This window comes from Synchiropus splendidus, chromosome 4 (genome assembly GCF_027744825.2).
Source record: "Synchiropus splendidus isolate RoL2022-P1 chromosome 4, RoL_Sspl_1.0, whole genome shotgun sequence".
Lineage (NCBI taxonomy): Eukaryota > Metazoa > Chordata > Actinopteri > Syngnathiformes > Callionymidae > Synchiropus > Synchiropus splendidus.
Window position 1 is genome coordinate 21,082,190 of NC_071337.1, and position 15,910 is coordinate 21,098,099.

General features: G+C 43.6%; 2 protein-coding genes across 2 annotated transcripts; one reads left to right on the forward strand and one right to left on the reverse strand.

Moving 5' to 3' along the window:
* Positions 1 to 876: 876 nt before the first annotated feature.
* Positions 877 to 9,752, forward strand: il17ra1a (interleukin 17 receptor A1a). The gene is made up of 11 exons (XM_053864103.1): positions 877 to 1,229; positions 1,429 to 1,453; positions 1,619 to 1,768; positions 2,458 to 2,579; positions 2,698 to 2,821; positions 4,110 to 4,157; positions 4,229 to 4,374; positions 5,156 to 5,230; positions 5,295 to 5,370; positions 5,452 to 5,571; positions 6,604 to 9,752. The coding sequence occupies exons 1-11, from the start codon at positions 1,134 to 1,136 to the stop codon at positions 7,986 to 7,988; spliced, it is 2,367 nt and encodes a 788-aa protein (XP_053720078.1). The 5' UTR covers positions 877 to 1,133; the 3' UTR covers positions 7,989 to 9,752.
* A 449-nt stretch (positions 9,753 to 10,201) lies between these two features.
* On the reverse strand, positions 10,202 to 15,888 carry tmem121b (transmembrane protein 121B). Its single transcript, XM_053862740.1, has one exon. The coding sequence runs from the start codon at positions 15,864 to 15,866 to the stop codon at positions 14,700 to 14,702; it is 1,167 nt and encodes a 388-aa protein (XP_053718715.1). The 5' UTR covers positions 15,867 to 15,888; the 3' UTR covers positions 10,202 to 14,699.
* Positions 15,889 to 15,910: the final 22 nt, after the last annotated feature.

Sequence of the window (15,910 nt, forward strand, 5' to 3'; positions counted from 1 at the left end):
ATCCTCACCTCCTCCATCACTGTCTGGTACAGCAACGCCACCTCCAGGGACAAGAGCAGACTGCAGCACATCGTACGTTCTGCTGAGAAGGTGATCGGTTGCAGCCTGCCACCTCTTCATGACCTGTATGTCTCCAGGACCCAGAGACGTGCAGGTGGGATCAGAGCCGACCCTTCTCACCCTGGACATGGACTGTTTGTCCCTCTTCCCTCTGGCAGGAGGCTGCGGTCCATCCAGACCAGAACCTCCCGTCACAGGAACAGCTTCTTCCCCTCGGCCTTCAGACTGTTGATTTTGTGAGCAGCCCTTGCTGTTTGTGGGCTGAAGCCCTGGTTCAACAAATCTATACAGGACAAAGACAATTAAAAGCCTTTGTTTTGGACCTAAAAAAAAAAGCATAACTGCATTTTTTTTTATCCCTGTCCTTTAAGTCAGTTATGCAAATTAGTAGTTTCCCATCAGTACTTGAAAGGCTTCAGAAACTTATAACAACTTATAACAATATGAAGAGTCTCACACTGCGAATATGAGACAGTTGAGCTCCACTTAAAATCAGACATGATCTTTAACAGCAATCGACAATTCAGAATGATTATTTCCATATCACATCTTCAGTCCGGTCAGTATAATATGAACTAGGACTGTCATCGACTTTTCAGAAGGACAGTTGCGCCCTCTCTCGGCAACACTGTGCCAATGACTCTTCATGTCATGTCATGTCACGTCACGCGTGCTCAGTGAGGAAGTGTTTTTATTGCGAATATTGGGCCCACTTTTCACACTTAATGGATTAATGCGTGTATATGAGTGGAAGTATTTGGACTTGAATTGCTTGGCAATATAATCTTTAGAATATTTTTACAATATATATGTCTGTTTTTACTTCCTTTTATCGATGACACACATCATATACGTACCAAATAATATTATTGCTTTTTTTCCATGTGCTGCCAGTCGCTCTTCATAGATGGTGTTGTTCCTCACAGGTCGTGAAGGCAGCATTCCGGCACTCGGCACCGAGTGCGGACAGGTAGTTCAGTTCAGGAAGTCGTTCGTCACACTTTCACTTTTACCGGAGTTCGACAGGGTTGAGAACGACAGGCCTTTCACATCGATGTTCGAACCCTGTCAACATGAGGGTCTGTCGCGCTGTTTTCCTCTTCATGTTTGTCGGTGTTTCGTCCTCGGTGCGGGTCAGAGGGAAGCCGCCCCTCAGATGCTCTCAGCCGGTAAGTGAGGGACCTGCGCCTGTGCTTTAACCTGCTTCGGGATCTCTCCTTGACGTCGATCGATTTACGTGGAAATACTCGCTTTGAAACGGAGCAAATCATGTCTAAAAACAAGTATTCATTATATCTATTAACCAGTGTTTTAGTGATCACTGCTCTTCATTGATACTGATTCTCATTTTTGTCGCCTCTATTTCAGAATTTGACATGCGAAGTCAACATAAGTGAGTACTGTTGTGTCACTCTGAAGCTCTGTTGTCAAGTGATAACAGAGGGGTAACACTGAATGTACAGATGAAGCCGTCATTCAGATTCCAAGAAGGAGTTCCAAGTAGATGATAACTGTGATGGCGAGTTCATGTTTTCGCTGTGTGTGTGTGTGTGTGTAGGTAACTGCATGGACCGAGGCTGGTTGAAGAAGTACAATTACACTCCTGGAAGTCCAGAGGAACTGAAAGTGGATGTGGTCTTCAGGAAGGACGAGGAGACTGGACACCTTCAGTCTGTTCTCCTGGCCAGCTGGAAGCTCAGAGATGATGGTCAGGATGGAAGAATTGCTCTCTTCGTCGATGTATCATTGACCTCTCAGTCATGTCGCCTGGGATCCAGACGAAACTAGCTAATGTTTGAACACAGAAATGAAAGTTAGAATGTTAAAGGAGTTGGTTTCTGAAAGAATGGCAGGGGAATAATGTAACATTGCTGTTAAAGAAGAGGAAGAAAGAGAAAGAAGTGAAAACCTAACATTCAAATGGAAGAAAAGAGAGTCTAATGAGGGAAGGTACTAGATAATCTTGTATTTGATCATCTTGTCGAAGAGTTAAAGGAAGCAAAACAGTAGAATAAAAGGAGATAATCGACTCACTTTCATATTAGAGGTGCAGGAGAACAGTTTCATGTTACAAAACAGGTGAGAATAAGTGGAACAATGTGTAAGGTTTCAATAGAAGAATAGAGAATCTGTCATCAGCATAACATGGATTTATTCAGAATACTTTGGTTTTGGGCATGAAAGTTTACTCCATGGAAGGGTACTTTAAAAGCGGCGGCTGCTGAAGTAGTCATTGTATGATGTAGTGGTACTACACTGATATCTTTCCTATAAGTGCATCCTGAATGGCACCAGTGGTGGGAGCGCTAGAACTCGCTATGGAGGGAGGTAGAGCAGTTGTTGCTAGTTGGAGCCATCGCAGAAGCAATTCAGGTCTTCTGTCATCTCATCCACCAGGCAGCACCGCGTACCTCACCGCCACGGAGCTCCACGTGTTGGTGAAAGCCACTAATGAGCACCTCTGCGTTCGATATTCCTTCAAGAAACAACTTCCTATGCAGAACAAGGACGGGAAAAAGGTGAAGTCATGTGGTCATCCCAGTTTTATTACCTTTAAGTACAACAAATACTACGAACCACATTCCGAATACGATTGAAAAATGTCGACTAGTGACTGAGCTATTGTGGGGTTTACAGTGGTCCTTCTCTGCTGACATGCTGGTGCTGGACCCGGGTGAATACCAAATATCTGTCTTCAACATCCCCAAACCGGAACTGAATCACAGCAGTTACAACGTTTTCAAAGATGTGGTCGTCCCAGGTGAGTTGGAGTTTTGTCTAAAAATATTTGCTCTGGATTCATGTTGAGAGGAGCTGTGCTGGGTCTGGAACAAATGTGAGTGCTGGCTTGTGACCGAAGCAACCGCAGACGTACTGGCAATAGTAGCTGTAACTGTACTTATGGACAGGACTAATGCTGTGCACAGTATCACTGGGACTTACAGCAAATGCCTGGGTAGTGGTTGTGTTAGAAGTACTTTCGCAGCTCTAACATATCTAGAGGTATCATAAGCAGGTATCATAAGCAGGTATCAAGTAGTTGTAGTTATGTTAGTAATGGTTAGTATGAAACTTATTCTGGTTATAGTAGAAGCACCATTTGTAGTGGCCGTTGTTTTAGCACTTTAGTGTAGGTGTAAGTAGGTGGTAGTTGCTGAAGCAGTCTTTAGAATTAACAGTAAAGGCAGTAGTTTATGGAATGCCAGGTGTGCCACATTCACTGTAAACAAAGTGGAAATATATTTCCAAATACGTAAAAATTGGCGTGAATATAGTCATTTATTGGCATATAAGGCCATAAATACTCACAGAAATAAAATGGAAAAACGGAAAATAAATGTGGAAATAAAATGGAAAAATAAAACTAAAAAGTAAGAATGGAAATACGTGAGGAGGAAAATGAGGAGTCGGTAAAAGAGTTTTGGGGAATTAACTTGTTGGAAATGCGAATAAACAAATACAAGAAATAGGATATATGCATTTCCTTATCTATATTCTTATTACTGTGTGTATTACATATATACACACACACACACACACATATATATATATATATATATATACACACACACACACACACACACATATGTGTGTGTGTGTGTGTGTGTGTGTGTGTGTGTGTGTGTATGTATTTATTGTTTATCTTTTAATTCTAGCACTCCTGGCATTCCATAGCAGTTGAAGTATTTGTAGCAATGTTTCTAACAGTGCTAATAGTTGTAACAGAGGTAGTAGTGCATGTAGTTCAAGCAGTAGTATTGGTAGTTGTGATAGGAGTTGTAGATGAAATCGTGGTAGTTGTCGTGGTAATGGTGGAAGTTGATGCTGTTAGTAATATTAGTAGCAGCTGTTGTAGTTGTACTTCCAACGGTTCCTAAAATGACTACTATTGCAGCTACTAGTTGTACAACAACGTCTATTGCTTGCACTACTTCCACTCCAGTTCCACCACCACTACTGCTACAACTGTCACCACGGCACATTGCAGACAGATATTTGGTTGTGAATCTATCTTTCCGATGATGTGACTTGTGTTCTCTTTCCATTAGACTGCATGAACGGCGAGATGCGCAAGACCTGGTTCTGCATCCAGCGAGGTCAGCCTGCCTGACCAGACGTGGTCTTGTGTTCAAAGCTTTGACTTGTTGCCGTATCTGGTGCTCGACAGGAAGCTTGTGGCAGCCGAACATCAGCATGAGCCTTGAGCCAGGACGATCACAGCTGACCGTCACTTTTGCGCCGGACGCGTTGTGTGAAAAATACATTGTTATTTTCATGTGCGGTACCTATCATTTCAAAGAGCCGGTGAACAAGGTGAGACCTGAAACTTCTTTGCGTCAGCGTTTTACGCACGTATTTTCCCTTTTTTGGGTTGGAGGACCCAGATTCTCTCAGTGGGTGCTTTCATGCACGGCATCCTGTCTCTTATTAAACACTTTGAACCCACGTGATGGTGAAAGTCACTCATTACAGAGCGACCTACTTAACGCCCTGTTTCATTTGCAGCATGACTTATCTGATCGAAGCTGCAGTTACGGGCCTCACCACAAATCTTTGTAACTTCGCCTTCCTTTTTGTCCCCTTTTTTTAATTCACTTTACTTTCATTTATTAGTTCTTTATGCCAAGTAATAATTCCTTTCAATATATATTTGTTTTTTGCTTACATAACCAGAGTTATAAATATCAAGAAAAACAAACGTTTGTAGCGTACATGCTTTAATTTATTAACAGTTTTGGGGTCAAATACCTATACAAATAATAATACATTATTATTTTTCTAAAAGTAGTAGTAGTAAATTTTAATTTTTGCATTTGTCACAATATTAAAAAAATCTTTTTGTGATGTTCATTTTTAATGCTTTTTTTTAAATTTAGCTTCTGAACATTTGGGTTTATTAATCCAAAAATTCACTTTTACCACTTTTTGCCCATTTACACTTCTTACAATTGAACTTTTATACATTTCAGTTATTATTTATTGTTTCAAGTAAACTGTTAACGGCATTCTTGTTACATATTTTGATTGAATATGAATCAAGCGTGTGAAGAAAGTTAAACAGATAAACAGAACAATGTGACGTTTTTCCCCCCAGGGCAACGAAACAACTCTGAAGGCAACGTTCAGTCTGAGTAAATGTCCAAGGCACAGCTGCGACTTCAACGTCTCGGTGAGCCGACCCAGTTTGGCTTGTTTTTCCCATTTTTTTAATCTACAGCGTTGTATAATTCCAGTTAAAACCCCTGTTCCCATTGTGTGGTCAAGACTGTGACCGTCGCAGTTCAACGTTAAATACATGCACACGAGCAGGTACGTCGTAGCTGTTATTGTTCGTATTGCCGTGGTTTTTCAGATGGGGATTGATGACATCAACAAATCTTTGTTCTTCAGGCAAGTCAGGAGATGTGGCAGCTTATACGTTCCTCATGCCGGGGGTGGTGGTGGCAGCGGTGGTGGCGGTGGTGTGTGTCGCCCTGGTAACCATCATCTGCATCTACTGCAAGAGACGAGGTGTGTGACTCACTCACTTTTGTACTGTTCCACATCAAATTAAAGCTGAAAACCTATGCAACTTTCAGGAAAGACCTGAAGTATATCCTATACTTTTTTCACTCCTCTATTTGAATTGAAATGAATGAAACCCTCTTTAACCCGACTTTGTTTCGTCTCTTTAAATACTGAGATTAGTTTAACTGCAGTATTTTCATTCGAAGTTCTCTTCTTTGAGTACTATTGTCTTTATTACGCAGTAATAGTAATACAGTTGTAATATAAGTTGTGACAGTAGGAGTGTCTGATTTTGTCATATTTGAAAAAAACTGTTGTAGTATTATAGTGGATAGTAATATTTGTTGGACCAGAACTGAACGCAGCAATATAATAATAAGATAATAACAAAAATAATGCTAACTTATATAGAACTTTTTAGAACGCTGTTCACAAAGTGCTCTACAGTCAAAACAGTGGGGAATGTTTGCACTAGTTGGACCATGAATGTGGACAGCTAGCGAGTGAGCAAGAACAAAGGAAAAGTTAGGACGATATTACGTCAAACTCCTGCCTATAAAAGGTTGTTTTTAGCAGGGATTTAAAGAAGGCAGTGCTTGTTGTGTTTGGGATCTCCTCTGACAGAGTGTTCCAAAGTTGAGAAGCCCTGACTGAAAAGGCTCAGTCACCTTTAGACTAGACTTCGGGACAACTAGCAGAGACCCACCTACGAATCTGAGGGGTCCTTGCTGGCTTGTAGTGCGTCAGCAGACCTACAATGTAGTTGAGGGCCTGGCCAAGATGGGCTTCAAATACTTCCATCAAAAAACACATTTCAAACATGTAATAGTATCATGTCTTTCCTATTTTCCGTCTTGAAATGCAAGTTTCATTTAGGATTATTTTTCTACCTTCCGTCTGTATTTTGGCCTGACGGCCCCTCACGTCACTGAGGCATGTGAACTAGTGTACTAGTTGAAACGCTGATAGTAGTTGATGCTATTAGTACTGTAGTTATGATAAAACTAAAGGTGACATTGCCTTCCCTTCCTTCAGGTAACCATCACAACACCACGCTAAGCGTATTAGAAGAAAAGCCAACGCAGCAGACCCTCAAAGAAGCACCCAAAGTGCTGGTCATCTACTCGCAGGACCACCGTCTCTACAGGGACGTTGTCCTGAAGCTGTGCGCCTTCCTCCAGGCCAAGTGTGGCACTCAGGTCCTGGTGGACCTCCTGGACACCACCTCGGTGGGCCTGGTGGGTCGCCTCCGTTGGCTTGAGTGGCAGCGGCAACAGATGACAAACCCTTCTGACAAAGTCCTGGTCCTCTGCTCCCGAGGAGTCCAGGCCAAGTGGAGAGCCATGTGTGGCTGCGAGCGGATCATGCTGAGGGAAGATGTTCTCTCCCCCACCGACGACATGCTGACCCCCTTCCTCAACCTCTTCCTGCCTGACATGCATCTGGCCGGCATGCAGGGTAAGTACATGGTCGCGTACTTCGAAGACATCTGCGGCGAACACGACATACCGTCTGTGTTCGAGATAACCGTGAAGTACAAGCTGATGAAGCATTTCGAGGACTTGTACTTCCGCATCCTGGACATGGAGAAGTACCAGCCACATCAAGTGAACCACATCCAGGGCATTGGTGCCGACGAGTATTTCCACTGTCCCTCGGGTGCAGCTCTGAGGCAGGCCATCGAAACCTTCCGCGTCTACCAGGTGGAACACCCGGACTGGTTTGAGAAGGAGTGCGTCAACAGCGAAGAGGAGGTCTTGACCCATGCTGACCAACTTGTCGAAGGCCTAAATTTCCCACCAGTGCTGGAGTGCCTTCCTTTGATGAAAGGTGGACTTCCTGTCCTCCAGAACGAGGTAGAAATCTGTCAAAAGGAAAACAGGCTGCAGGTGGTCACCCCGCTGGTCAACCTAGATGGTCAGCAGTCATCGGTGGCCGAGATTATCGTGCACCCGTCCTGTGACTCGAACTTGGAACGTGGTCTCATGAACCACCTGCATCCGCACACTTCTTGTCCAACACCGACCCAGGCGGCTCTGGCTCTTATCCCACCCCCGTACTTGGTCAACCACGACGTGAGGAGTAAAGTTCCTGTTGAGGATGACGAAACTGACTTCCTTCTGCCTGTCAGTCAACAGTTGTGTCCCTCAGACCTCCGGAGCTCTGGGTCAAACAGCCAACATTCATCCTGCGAAAAGACAGACTATAATCCTCCATCTCAGGAGGCCAAGCCAGAAGAGATGGAAGAGCTTGAGATTCTGGTGCCTCCGAAAGGCCTTAACAGTGAATCTGACCATGGCTACCAGTCCAGGATGTCCTTCCAGGATGAAGCTTATCTCGGGGTCGATCCACTGGCGGCTCTTGCAAAGTTGCAGGAGGAGCTGTTTGTGAACAGCTTTGATCCTTGTGACAGTGAATGAGTGGAGCAACTTCACTGTGTAACTGAAGACTGTGGTTGAGATTCCAACTTCCCAAATGTGTTACTGAGGTTCCATGTACATAACTTGAATGAATCATTCATATTAATGTATATTAATAATTCTAGTTTACAGACAAGAACCTATCCACTTACCGTCCAGTGGTTTCACCATCATCTTCTAAGCATGGTGTACGCTGCAGGAAGTTAGGCGTCTTGTAGGCAAACTGTGGGATGACCTTTATGGCAACACCTAGGGGGTAGCTGCTGCACTAGGCCCAAAGCGTCGTGAACTGCCTGGAACTAATGCAGTGCATCTGAGCATTCTCAGTAGGAGTCATTGTCTGTCTTTGTGTTGGTCTGAAGGGGGCTGCATAAAGTTCACTGTGGATTAGTGTCTCGCAAAAGGGTGTGTCTTGGGGCCACATACGTGTTCAGTTTCTGGGTCTTTCCGTTTCCTGTATCCTCTGTCAAGGCTGTGGTTCTGTTTGGGTCTGACTTTTTATGGTCTTCGTCTGGGTCTTTTTTAGGTCTGGCGACAATCTCGCTTGGTATTGGCCTTTGACAGGGTGTAACTCTGGGTCCAGGGTTAGTAGTGGCCAGTCATAATGTGTTGTCACTTCCTCTCATCACCTCAGAATCTGTTGGCCAGCACATCGGTCCCCATCCTGGGACTGGTTTAATGACATCACTCTCAACAATAAACTCAGCCCCGCGGCCCGGTGGTTGGGGACCTATGGCACATACTGTACGTTTCATCCATTGGATTTCACAGGCCAAGTGGAGCGAATGCAGAATTAGAATTATTTAGAGTTGTGCTGTAGAGATACATTTAGAAATAAACAGTTATTTCAAAGGATCTTTGTCATTTAAAATTTGCTTGTGTGAACACCCAGTTTTGTCTCAATAAGCATGTGTTTAGCCCCGCCTGTTATTGTTTTTTTCAACAATGTGAAGCCAAAACCTCTACGTTTTGACAGTGCTGTATGTAGGCAAGTGAAGTCTAGGGCCTGTCCATGACTCCGAATGTAAAAAAGGTATATACTTTTACGTATAATCACATGAACATTGTGACGTGCAATTTCACATCAAAGATTTTCCAGATAAATTGAGATAGATCTTTGGTAGAAGAGTTTGTACATCACAGTCACAATCGGAAGTACAGTATGTTGAATCAACCTATGTGTGTGTGTGTGTGTATGTGGGTACAAGCTTTTTGGTTTTAAAGGTTTTGAAGTCCGTAACACTGCCCATCGTGGAGGAGAGGACTTTGTAGAGAAGTTTAAATTGTTCTTACTGACTGCATTGATACAATTGTTGTTGTGTTTGTTGGAATAAAAAAAATGTGGAATGGGGCTTGGAGAAGCGTTTATAACCTCGCGAATAATAAGTTATTATCACAATATAAAAGTTCTTTATATCAAGTGACGCATGGTCCGCCGTTTTTGATGCTGAAAAGCCATGTAGCGGAACGAATCATGACATTCTAAACTGAAAGACTTCTTTTATATTTTACAAATAGATGCATGGATGGATGGTGTTTGACCATGTATTACTGTGGAACATATGAAGGTAATCATAATAACATAAGAACAAGAGAGAATACTGAAATATATTTACTTTATACTCACATATAATCTATATTACATGAATCCAAATTCATTTAAGTGTGAAGAATTGTGAGAATTGCATGAAAATGAACTGTAAAATAATGATAAAACATTCAGATATTGTGGGAAACTGAAGGGAACGTAATGTAAATGATTTATAAAACTTGCATTAATTGGAGTGCAGTGTTTATTTCCGAATTGTTTCGACCTATTTATGTAAAGGATAACATCAGTTGCAAGGCAGTTGAGGTGGAAATAAAAAATATTTATTTGAAATTAAATTTGCATTCTTTTATTCTAATGTTAGACTATAAAAAAAGAGATTGTATGCAAAGTGAATGAGCTGAGACGCGATAGTCAAAAGCATCTGAAACAACACAGGTAGCTGACAATACATACAAGCCCATAAAGTAAATTACAGTGGCGAATAAAATATATTTATTAGACATACAGTGACACAATATGTGAATTATTATAAAATTATGTTGTATTATTACTTTATAACAATAGAAGATTATTTTATCTAACTGTAATTACTGTTTTATAATGTCATATCATTATAAAAAACAAAAGAAAGGGAGAAAGAACATTCCCTCGTATGGTCATTTCTGGTTTATTGAGATCTCCACCACACAACACAGCCATGGCACAGTAACAGTAAATACACATCAACAGCAAACACCTGTAAACAACAGCAAAGTGTGTTTCTGTGAACATTGCACATCCTAAAGTTGAAAAGACGTTTCTTATCTGCTTGTCCTCGGGCTGTTTGAGTGATGCTCATGCAGGGCAGAGTTCAATTGCAGTTAGCGGAAGGAAAACGCGTCACATTACTGGATGTGATGTGAAATCAAAGGCGTTTGTTGGATGTAATTGTGCGCACAAACAATGACACTTCAGGAAGACAGAGACGGTGGTGACAAGAGCATGACAGCGTCACACAGCACCGTGTGGAGACAGGCAACACTGGATGACTGGGAGGTGTGTTGGACTGCTCTGAATGGAATGCAGTTCTTCGTGCTATTAAAAGATACTTCCAATGAATTTTACTCACCCCAGGAACCAGTTCTTGGTGCTGTTGCTTCCCCATTACACACTGTTTGTCGCACAGAAATCTGTGTACACAGCTGACATGGAACTGCCATCCCGTTAAAACGGAGTCTCAAACCGTATATTCCACATACTGTTATTTATTTATTTTCATCTTCTATTATTGCTGAATACACCATGCCGGTTAAATTCCAGATCTTTTCCAGAGTTTTGCTAAGCCAAATGATTGGAATTATTATTCATCATTTTTAAGACAAAACTGTTTCTTAATTTAATAAAATAAATAACTGAATAAAAACCTGAATGACTTGCCATCTTAGTACACTTAAAACTAAATGTGCTTTTTAAAATCAACAGATCATCTCATGAAAAGTATCAAATACACATTATTGTTACATTTCCAGCCATCGTCCACAGATTTAAAAAACTGTCATTCCACTGAGTGTTGACTCTCAGCTTGTAAGCATCCACATTTATTAAGATTTAAAAAGATTTTGCTCATTGTTTTTCATCTTGTTATTGGCTAATTCAATTCCTAATAATTGCTTTTTTAAGTTATTTTTAAGCCAATGAGTCACGTGTGTAATAAAAAAAAAAGCTACAAAATGTCAACAATAATAATGAGTCATTAAATGTTTATAAATATACGGTGACACGTGGACAACACAATGCATGTACAAGTACCCAGAAATGTGCGTTGCCACAACAGAGCCTTCAGCAGCAAGGCACCAGGCGACATGACCTCTGACCTACAGACACTGACCAGTCTGAGAAGCAGAGCTGAGGGAATTGCACTGGACTCCCAAAATAATAATAGGCACTAAACTCTGACAAATATTGCACAACGTCATTGAAGTACAACGGAATGTGCTGAACAGAGGTCCAGCTCCAGCAAGTGTGCAAATACAGATGTGCAACAACACCGACTTGGTTGAATGTACAGTTGGAGAGCAACACGTCGACTGTAGCAGCAACTTATGTACGATTGTCTAAGAGCAACGGACGATGTAAATCACTCAGCTTAGCTCAACCTATTCTCAAATCTGAATATAATTAAAGCGTCTTGTTTGAAACAGCAGTGCCCTGCAAACGGTTTGGTAAACTTAGACTCAGGCTGAGGATGAACAACGCGTCACCGTCAGGAGGTGGGTTTCCATTAACCTCAGAGTTTTGCCAGCTCAAACTGTGAATGCCAAAAAGGAACTTTGAACTTTGCTCAGTTTAAAAAGTGCTGGGAAACAATTCAGACTTGTGTTATGGTTTTTGTGAGTGATACTTGTGAGCAGCTACAGCTGGAACATCGGATCAAAACCATACAGTAGCTTTCTCAGGTTAGGGAGCCGAAGTCTCTGCCCCTTCCAGTCTGGCCATGGGACCTAAGATCGGAAAACTAGTTATTCTCTGGTTCACGTTGCCTCATGCCCTGGATCACACATATGCTGTCGCTCAATTTAAATGATAAATGATGCTAGTTTCGTCTGTTTTTTGTTTAATTTATGAATTATTTTCTTGTGAAAATATGTTAAATTATTGTGACTACAAATCAAAGGTGACCGTGACCCCCGAGCTTGTCCCGCTCCATAGTTGGTGGAGTCACAAGCATTGTAGTTGGCTACCACGTATTACATAAAACCTATAGTAACTTTTGATGCCGGTCGAAAAACAGGGCTCTCACAACATTAGAATGTATCTGTCCAATTCACAGACTTCATAAGTCAGATCTATGGCATATTTCAAACCAGGCCAGAATCTAACTTTCATCTCTCCATTGACTCCCGTTCATATTTTCTGTTAACTTAGGTCCCATGAGGCGGAAGTAGATGGGTGTGACTCTAAAGCTTTATAAGAGCTATAACCTCTTCGGAAAAGTGGTGCAGGCTGAAAAGTCATTTTCCCGCAACTTTTGGCTACTTTTATATCTGATGCAATAAATGTGTGATGTGAAGAAGACTGAGTCTCCTGCCCAGGTCTGACATTCTCAAAACTCTGAGGTGGAAACACACTGTTTAGAAACATAACATGCTTTTTTTTCAAATTCCGTTGACATCTAGTGGAGTGTTTGCAGAATGCATCCAGAGGCGCTGCCGTATAAGGTTTAGCCATTGAAAATCAAAATGAAAAGCAATTCTTGTGGGAATTATACGTTTACATTTGTCAGTAATTTACAGCGCGTCAGCAGCTCGTAGCTCAAGTATTTACAACGTTATTTTAAATATTTATAGTCCTTCCCAAGTCTCTCATGAACGCTTCATGAGATTTTCAACAGCGCTTCAGGACTTTCATTTATGGTGCAACATTTTTTTTTTTTAAGAAAGATACATTGTACTTTGGACTGAACCTAAGGCAGGATTGAGAATTAACTTGACTCGAACGACCTGGTTCAAAATCAAGCCGTCTAAAATCGGTACCAAAAGCAGCCTCGATTTCAAACAAACAAAAAACACCAGGGGTCAAAAGGAAAGCTTAAATTGCACTTTTCATCCCGACAAAGGTCCATTACCGTCACTCTTAGGTCCACTGCACCGACGCATTTTAACAAGGTCCAGTAGGATTCGCAGTAGGGTAGGAAAAGGTGCTGGTTTTGAAAGTAGCACCTGTGTACCGGTCGTAAGGCTAGTTCCTGACAGGTCAAAGAAATGCGTCCTAAAAAAAAAAGTCCGTTAAAACCTCCTGAAGGCGTTTTGGGTTCTTCCTGCAAGGAATTGAACAGTTCCGTGGATCGGTCGGCGCAGAAACTTAACTCCAAGTGTTCAGTCGAAGGTTGTTTCTTTCCAGTGGACTTTCGAACAGGCTGAATGACTCCGCTGCATGTGGAGACTTTTAAAGCACCTTTGAGGGTATGTCTGCAAAACGCAAGCCAGTTAATGGACTCACTTGTGGGGCAACACAATTTAGGGATTATTCTTATCCTTATTGAGCTTTAGCTCCCAAGCGTTTAACTGAGCTCCCGAGACTTTCTGGCAGAATTTTCCTGATGTGGCAAAGAGGGTCAAACGGCTTTTTGGTTGGTCAGGAGGTGTTTGTCGCACATAAGAAAGGTACCAAAGGAGGAGTACCACACTCCACTGCAGGGGCCATGTTCCTAAGGATCCTTAGTGCAAAGTGTTGCTCGTACAGTCGCCAAATCATAGAAATTCTTTTCTTGAAATCGAATCCTTGTGAAGAGAAAAGCTAGTCCTTAAGAGTCCTAGCTCTTAACAGAGCACCAAAGGTGAGATGGGTTCAGAGCAGGGAAGAGTACTTCCTTGTTCTTTGGTAGGTGAAATGTTCTCCAGACTCTGGATGAGCCTAAATTTAGGGATCAGCCCATTTGGATTTCCATGTTCTTTTTTCCCCTCCATTGCTGTTCACTGGTTTGTGGTAGATAATACCAGCTTTATCTAAACCTCCCCACTAGTGAGTTTAGGGAAGAGCTCAGGCAGCAGACGACATTGATTCAACATTGGCTTCAGATTGGTTATTATGGTTTGAAGTTGAAAATCAATATTGATCCATCATTGAATGAAGGTTATTTCAGTGTTACAAAGACATGATTCAACATTGAATTACATTGATTTATGGTCAGAATTGGTCGAAGTTAATGCTTCAACGTGGATCATAACAAGCCCTTTCAACGTTGAGTCAATGTCTTTGTCGTCTGGGAATAAGGCGACACATGTTGCACCATTCTGTTCATGGAAAAGATAAGAGCTGGCAAAACTGCTGCTGAGCAAGAGAAACAGCTGATAAGAAACAAGATGTTTGCGGCCCGAATCAGAGGTGATCGTGTACAAACAACATCTTGGTGATATTTATTTTAGAGTAACTTGCTGTTTGTTTCAAAATCAGTGATCTATCTTTGTCTTACTGAATCGGGAATAAATGAAATTGTCTTTCTTTTAATGGTGGCTAAGACTATTTGTTTTGTTTTTGCTTTCGTGTCAGCCAACCTTTTTTTTTTTGTTTGTTTTCAATCTAGTTGTTTGTTGATGTTTGTTTTCTTATTGGAAAGGAAAAACGGACCTTGTTCGTGCGCCACGACTTTCCAGACGCGTCCTGATGCGGGGAGCCGCGCTTCAGGACTGAGTGACGGCCAAGGTGTTGACGTATCCGTGCGGACACATGTCGTTCTCGGAAACGCAGTGCGAGAACTGGGCCGGGTTGGAGCCTCCCGCCTGCTTCCGCAGCCCTCTGACCGTCACGTACTGGTCCAGCAGCTCCAGCAGTTTGCTGGCCAGGAAGAAGACGTTCTTGAACATGAAGACGGACACCGGCATCTTGTAGACGTAGACCAGGAAGCAGCGCACCACCAGCAGCGGCGCGTTGACCATGAGCGCGGCGAGGAAGCGCGCGCACAGCCAGCGGCAGCGCAGCTCGGCGGCGGTCAGCTCGTAGAGCCAGAGCACGGGCCCCGCCAGGGTCAGCAGGTACACGCAGAGCACCGTGTACTGCAGGTACAGCGTGGGCATGCCGTTCTTCAGCAGCAGCTCCAGCAGGGTGAAGCTGTCCAGCAGGTCCAGGCAGGTGGTCAGGAAGCAGCTGTGCGAGTGGTAGCGGGTCGCCCCGTTCTGGTCCTCCACGATGGAGTTGATGAGGCAGAAGAGCAGCGGCGCGGACAGCAGCATGACCACCTTGAACCCGGTGACCCCGCACGGAACCTTGAGCGCCACCAGCCCCAGGATGGAGGTCTCCAGCACCAGCACCACCTTGGGCGTGCAGGCGATGACGTAGATGAGCCAGGCCAGGTAGGCGTAGGTGAACTCGCCCAGGTTGCAGCCGAAGATGGAGCTCTTCTGGTGGAAGCCGCACGCGCGCTCCCGCTTGCTGCGCGCGTTCTTCACGAAGAAGACGCCCCAGCCGGACACCACCACCAGGTCCGTGGCGATCCACGAGCACCAGTACAGGTCGGTGAAGACGATGAGGTAGAAGTCGAGCACCCCGCCCTGGAAGACGAGCAGCAGGAAGCAGAGGCTCTTGTAGAGCAGGCTGCGGGTGGAGCGGTGCTCCAGCAGCAGCGGGCCGCTCTGCATCAGCTCGCCGGACGTCATGATGCGGGAGGCGGCGACCAGGCGCTGGATGCTGCCGCTGGTGGTCTGCGTGTCCCGCCGCCGGCTCAGCCGCGGCTTGCCTGTCTCGGGAGAGGAGGAGGAGGAGGAGGGGGAGACGGGCGAGTCCGGACACAGGCTCGGTTCGGATGGGAAGCAACTGGCCTTCGGATTGTTTCCCCCAGTGTCTTGGATCATTGTATTTGGCCGCTCTCCTCCCTGGTCCACTCACTCCTGCCTCC

What these genes read in the sequence shown, in the direction of transcription:
- il17ra1a (XM_053864103.1), top strand. Translation starts at nt 1,134, where the DNA reads ATGAGGGTCTGTCGCGCTGTTTTCCTCTTCATGTTTGTCGGTGTTTCG. An exon ending in CTGGAAGCTCAGAGATGATG is followed by an intron (nt 1,769 to 2,457) that starts GTCAGGATGGAA and finishes CTCATCCACCAG; the next exon opens with GCAGCACCGCGTACCTCACC. An exon ending in GCTGCGACTTCAACGTCTCG is followed by an intron (nt 5,231 to 5,294) that starts GTGAGCCGACCC and finishes GTATAATTCCAG; the next exon opens with TTAAAACCCCTGTTCCCATT.
- tmem121b (XM_053862740.1), bottom strand. Translation starts at nt 15,866, where the DNA reads ATGATCCAAGACACTGGGGGAAACAATCCGAAGGCCAGTTGCTTCCCA.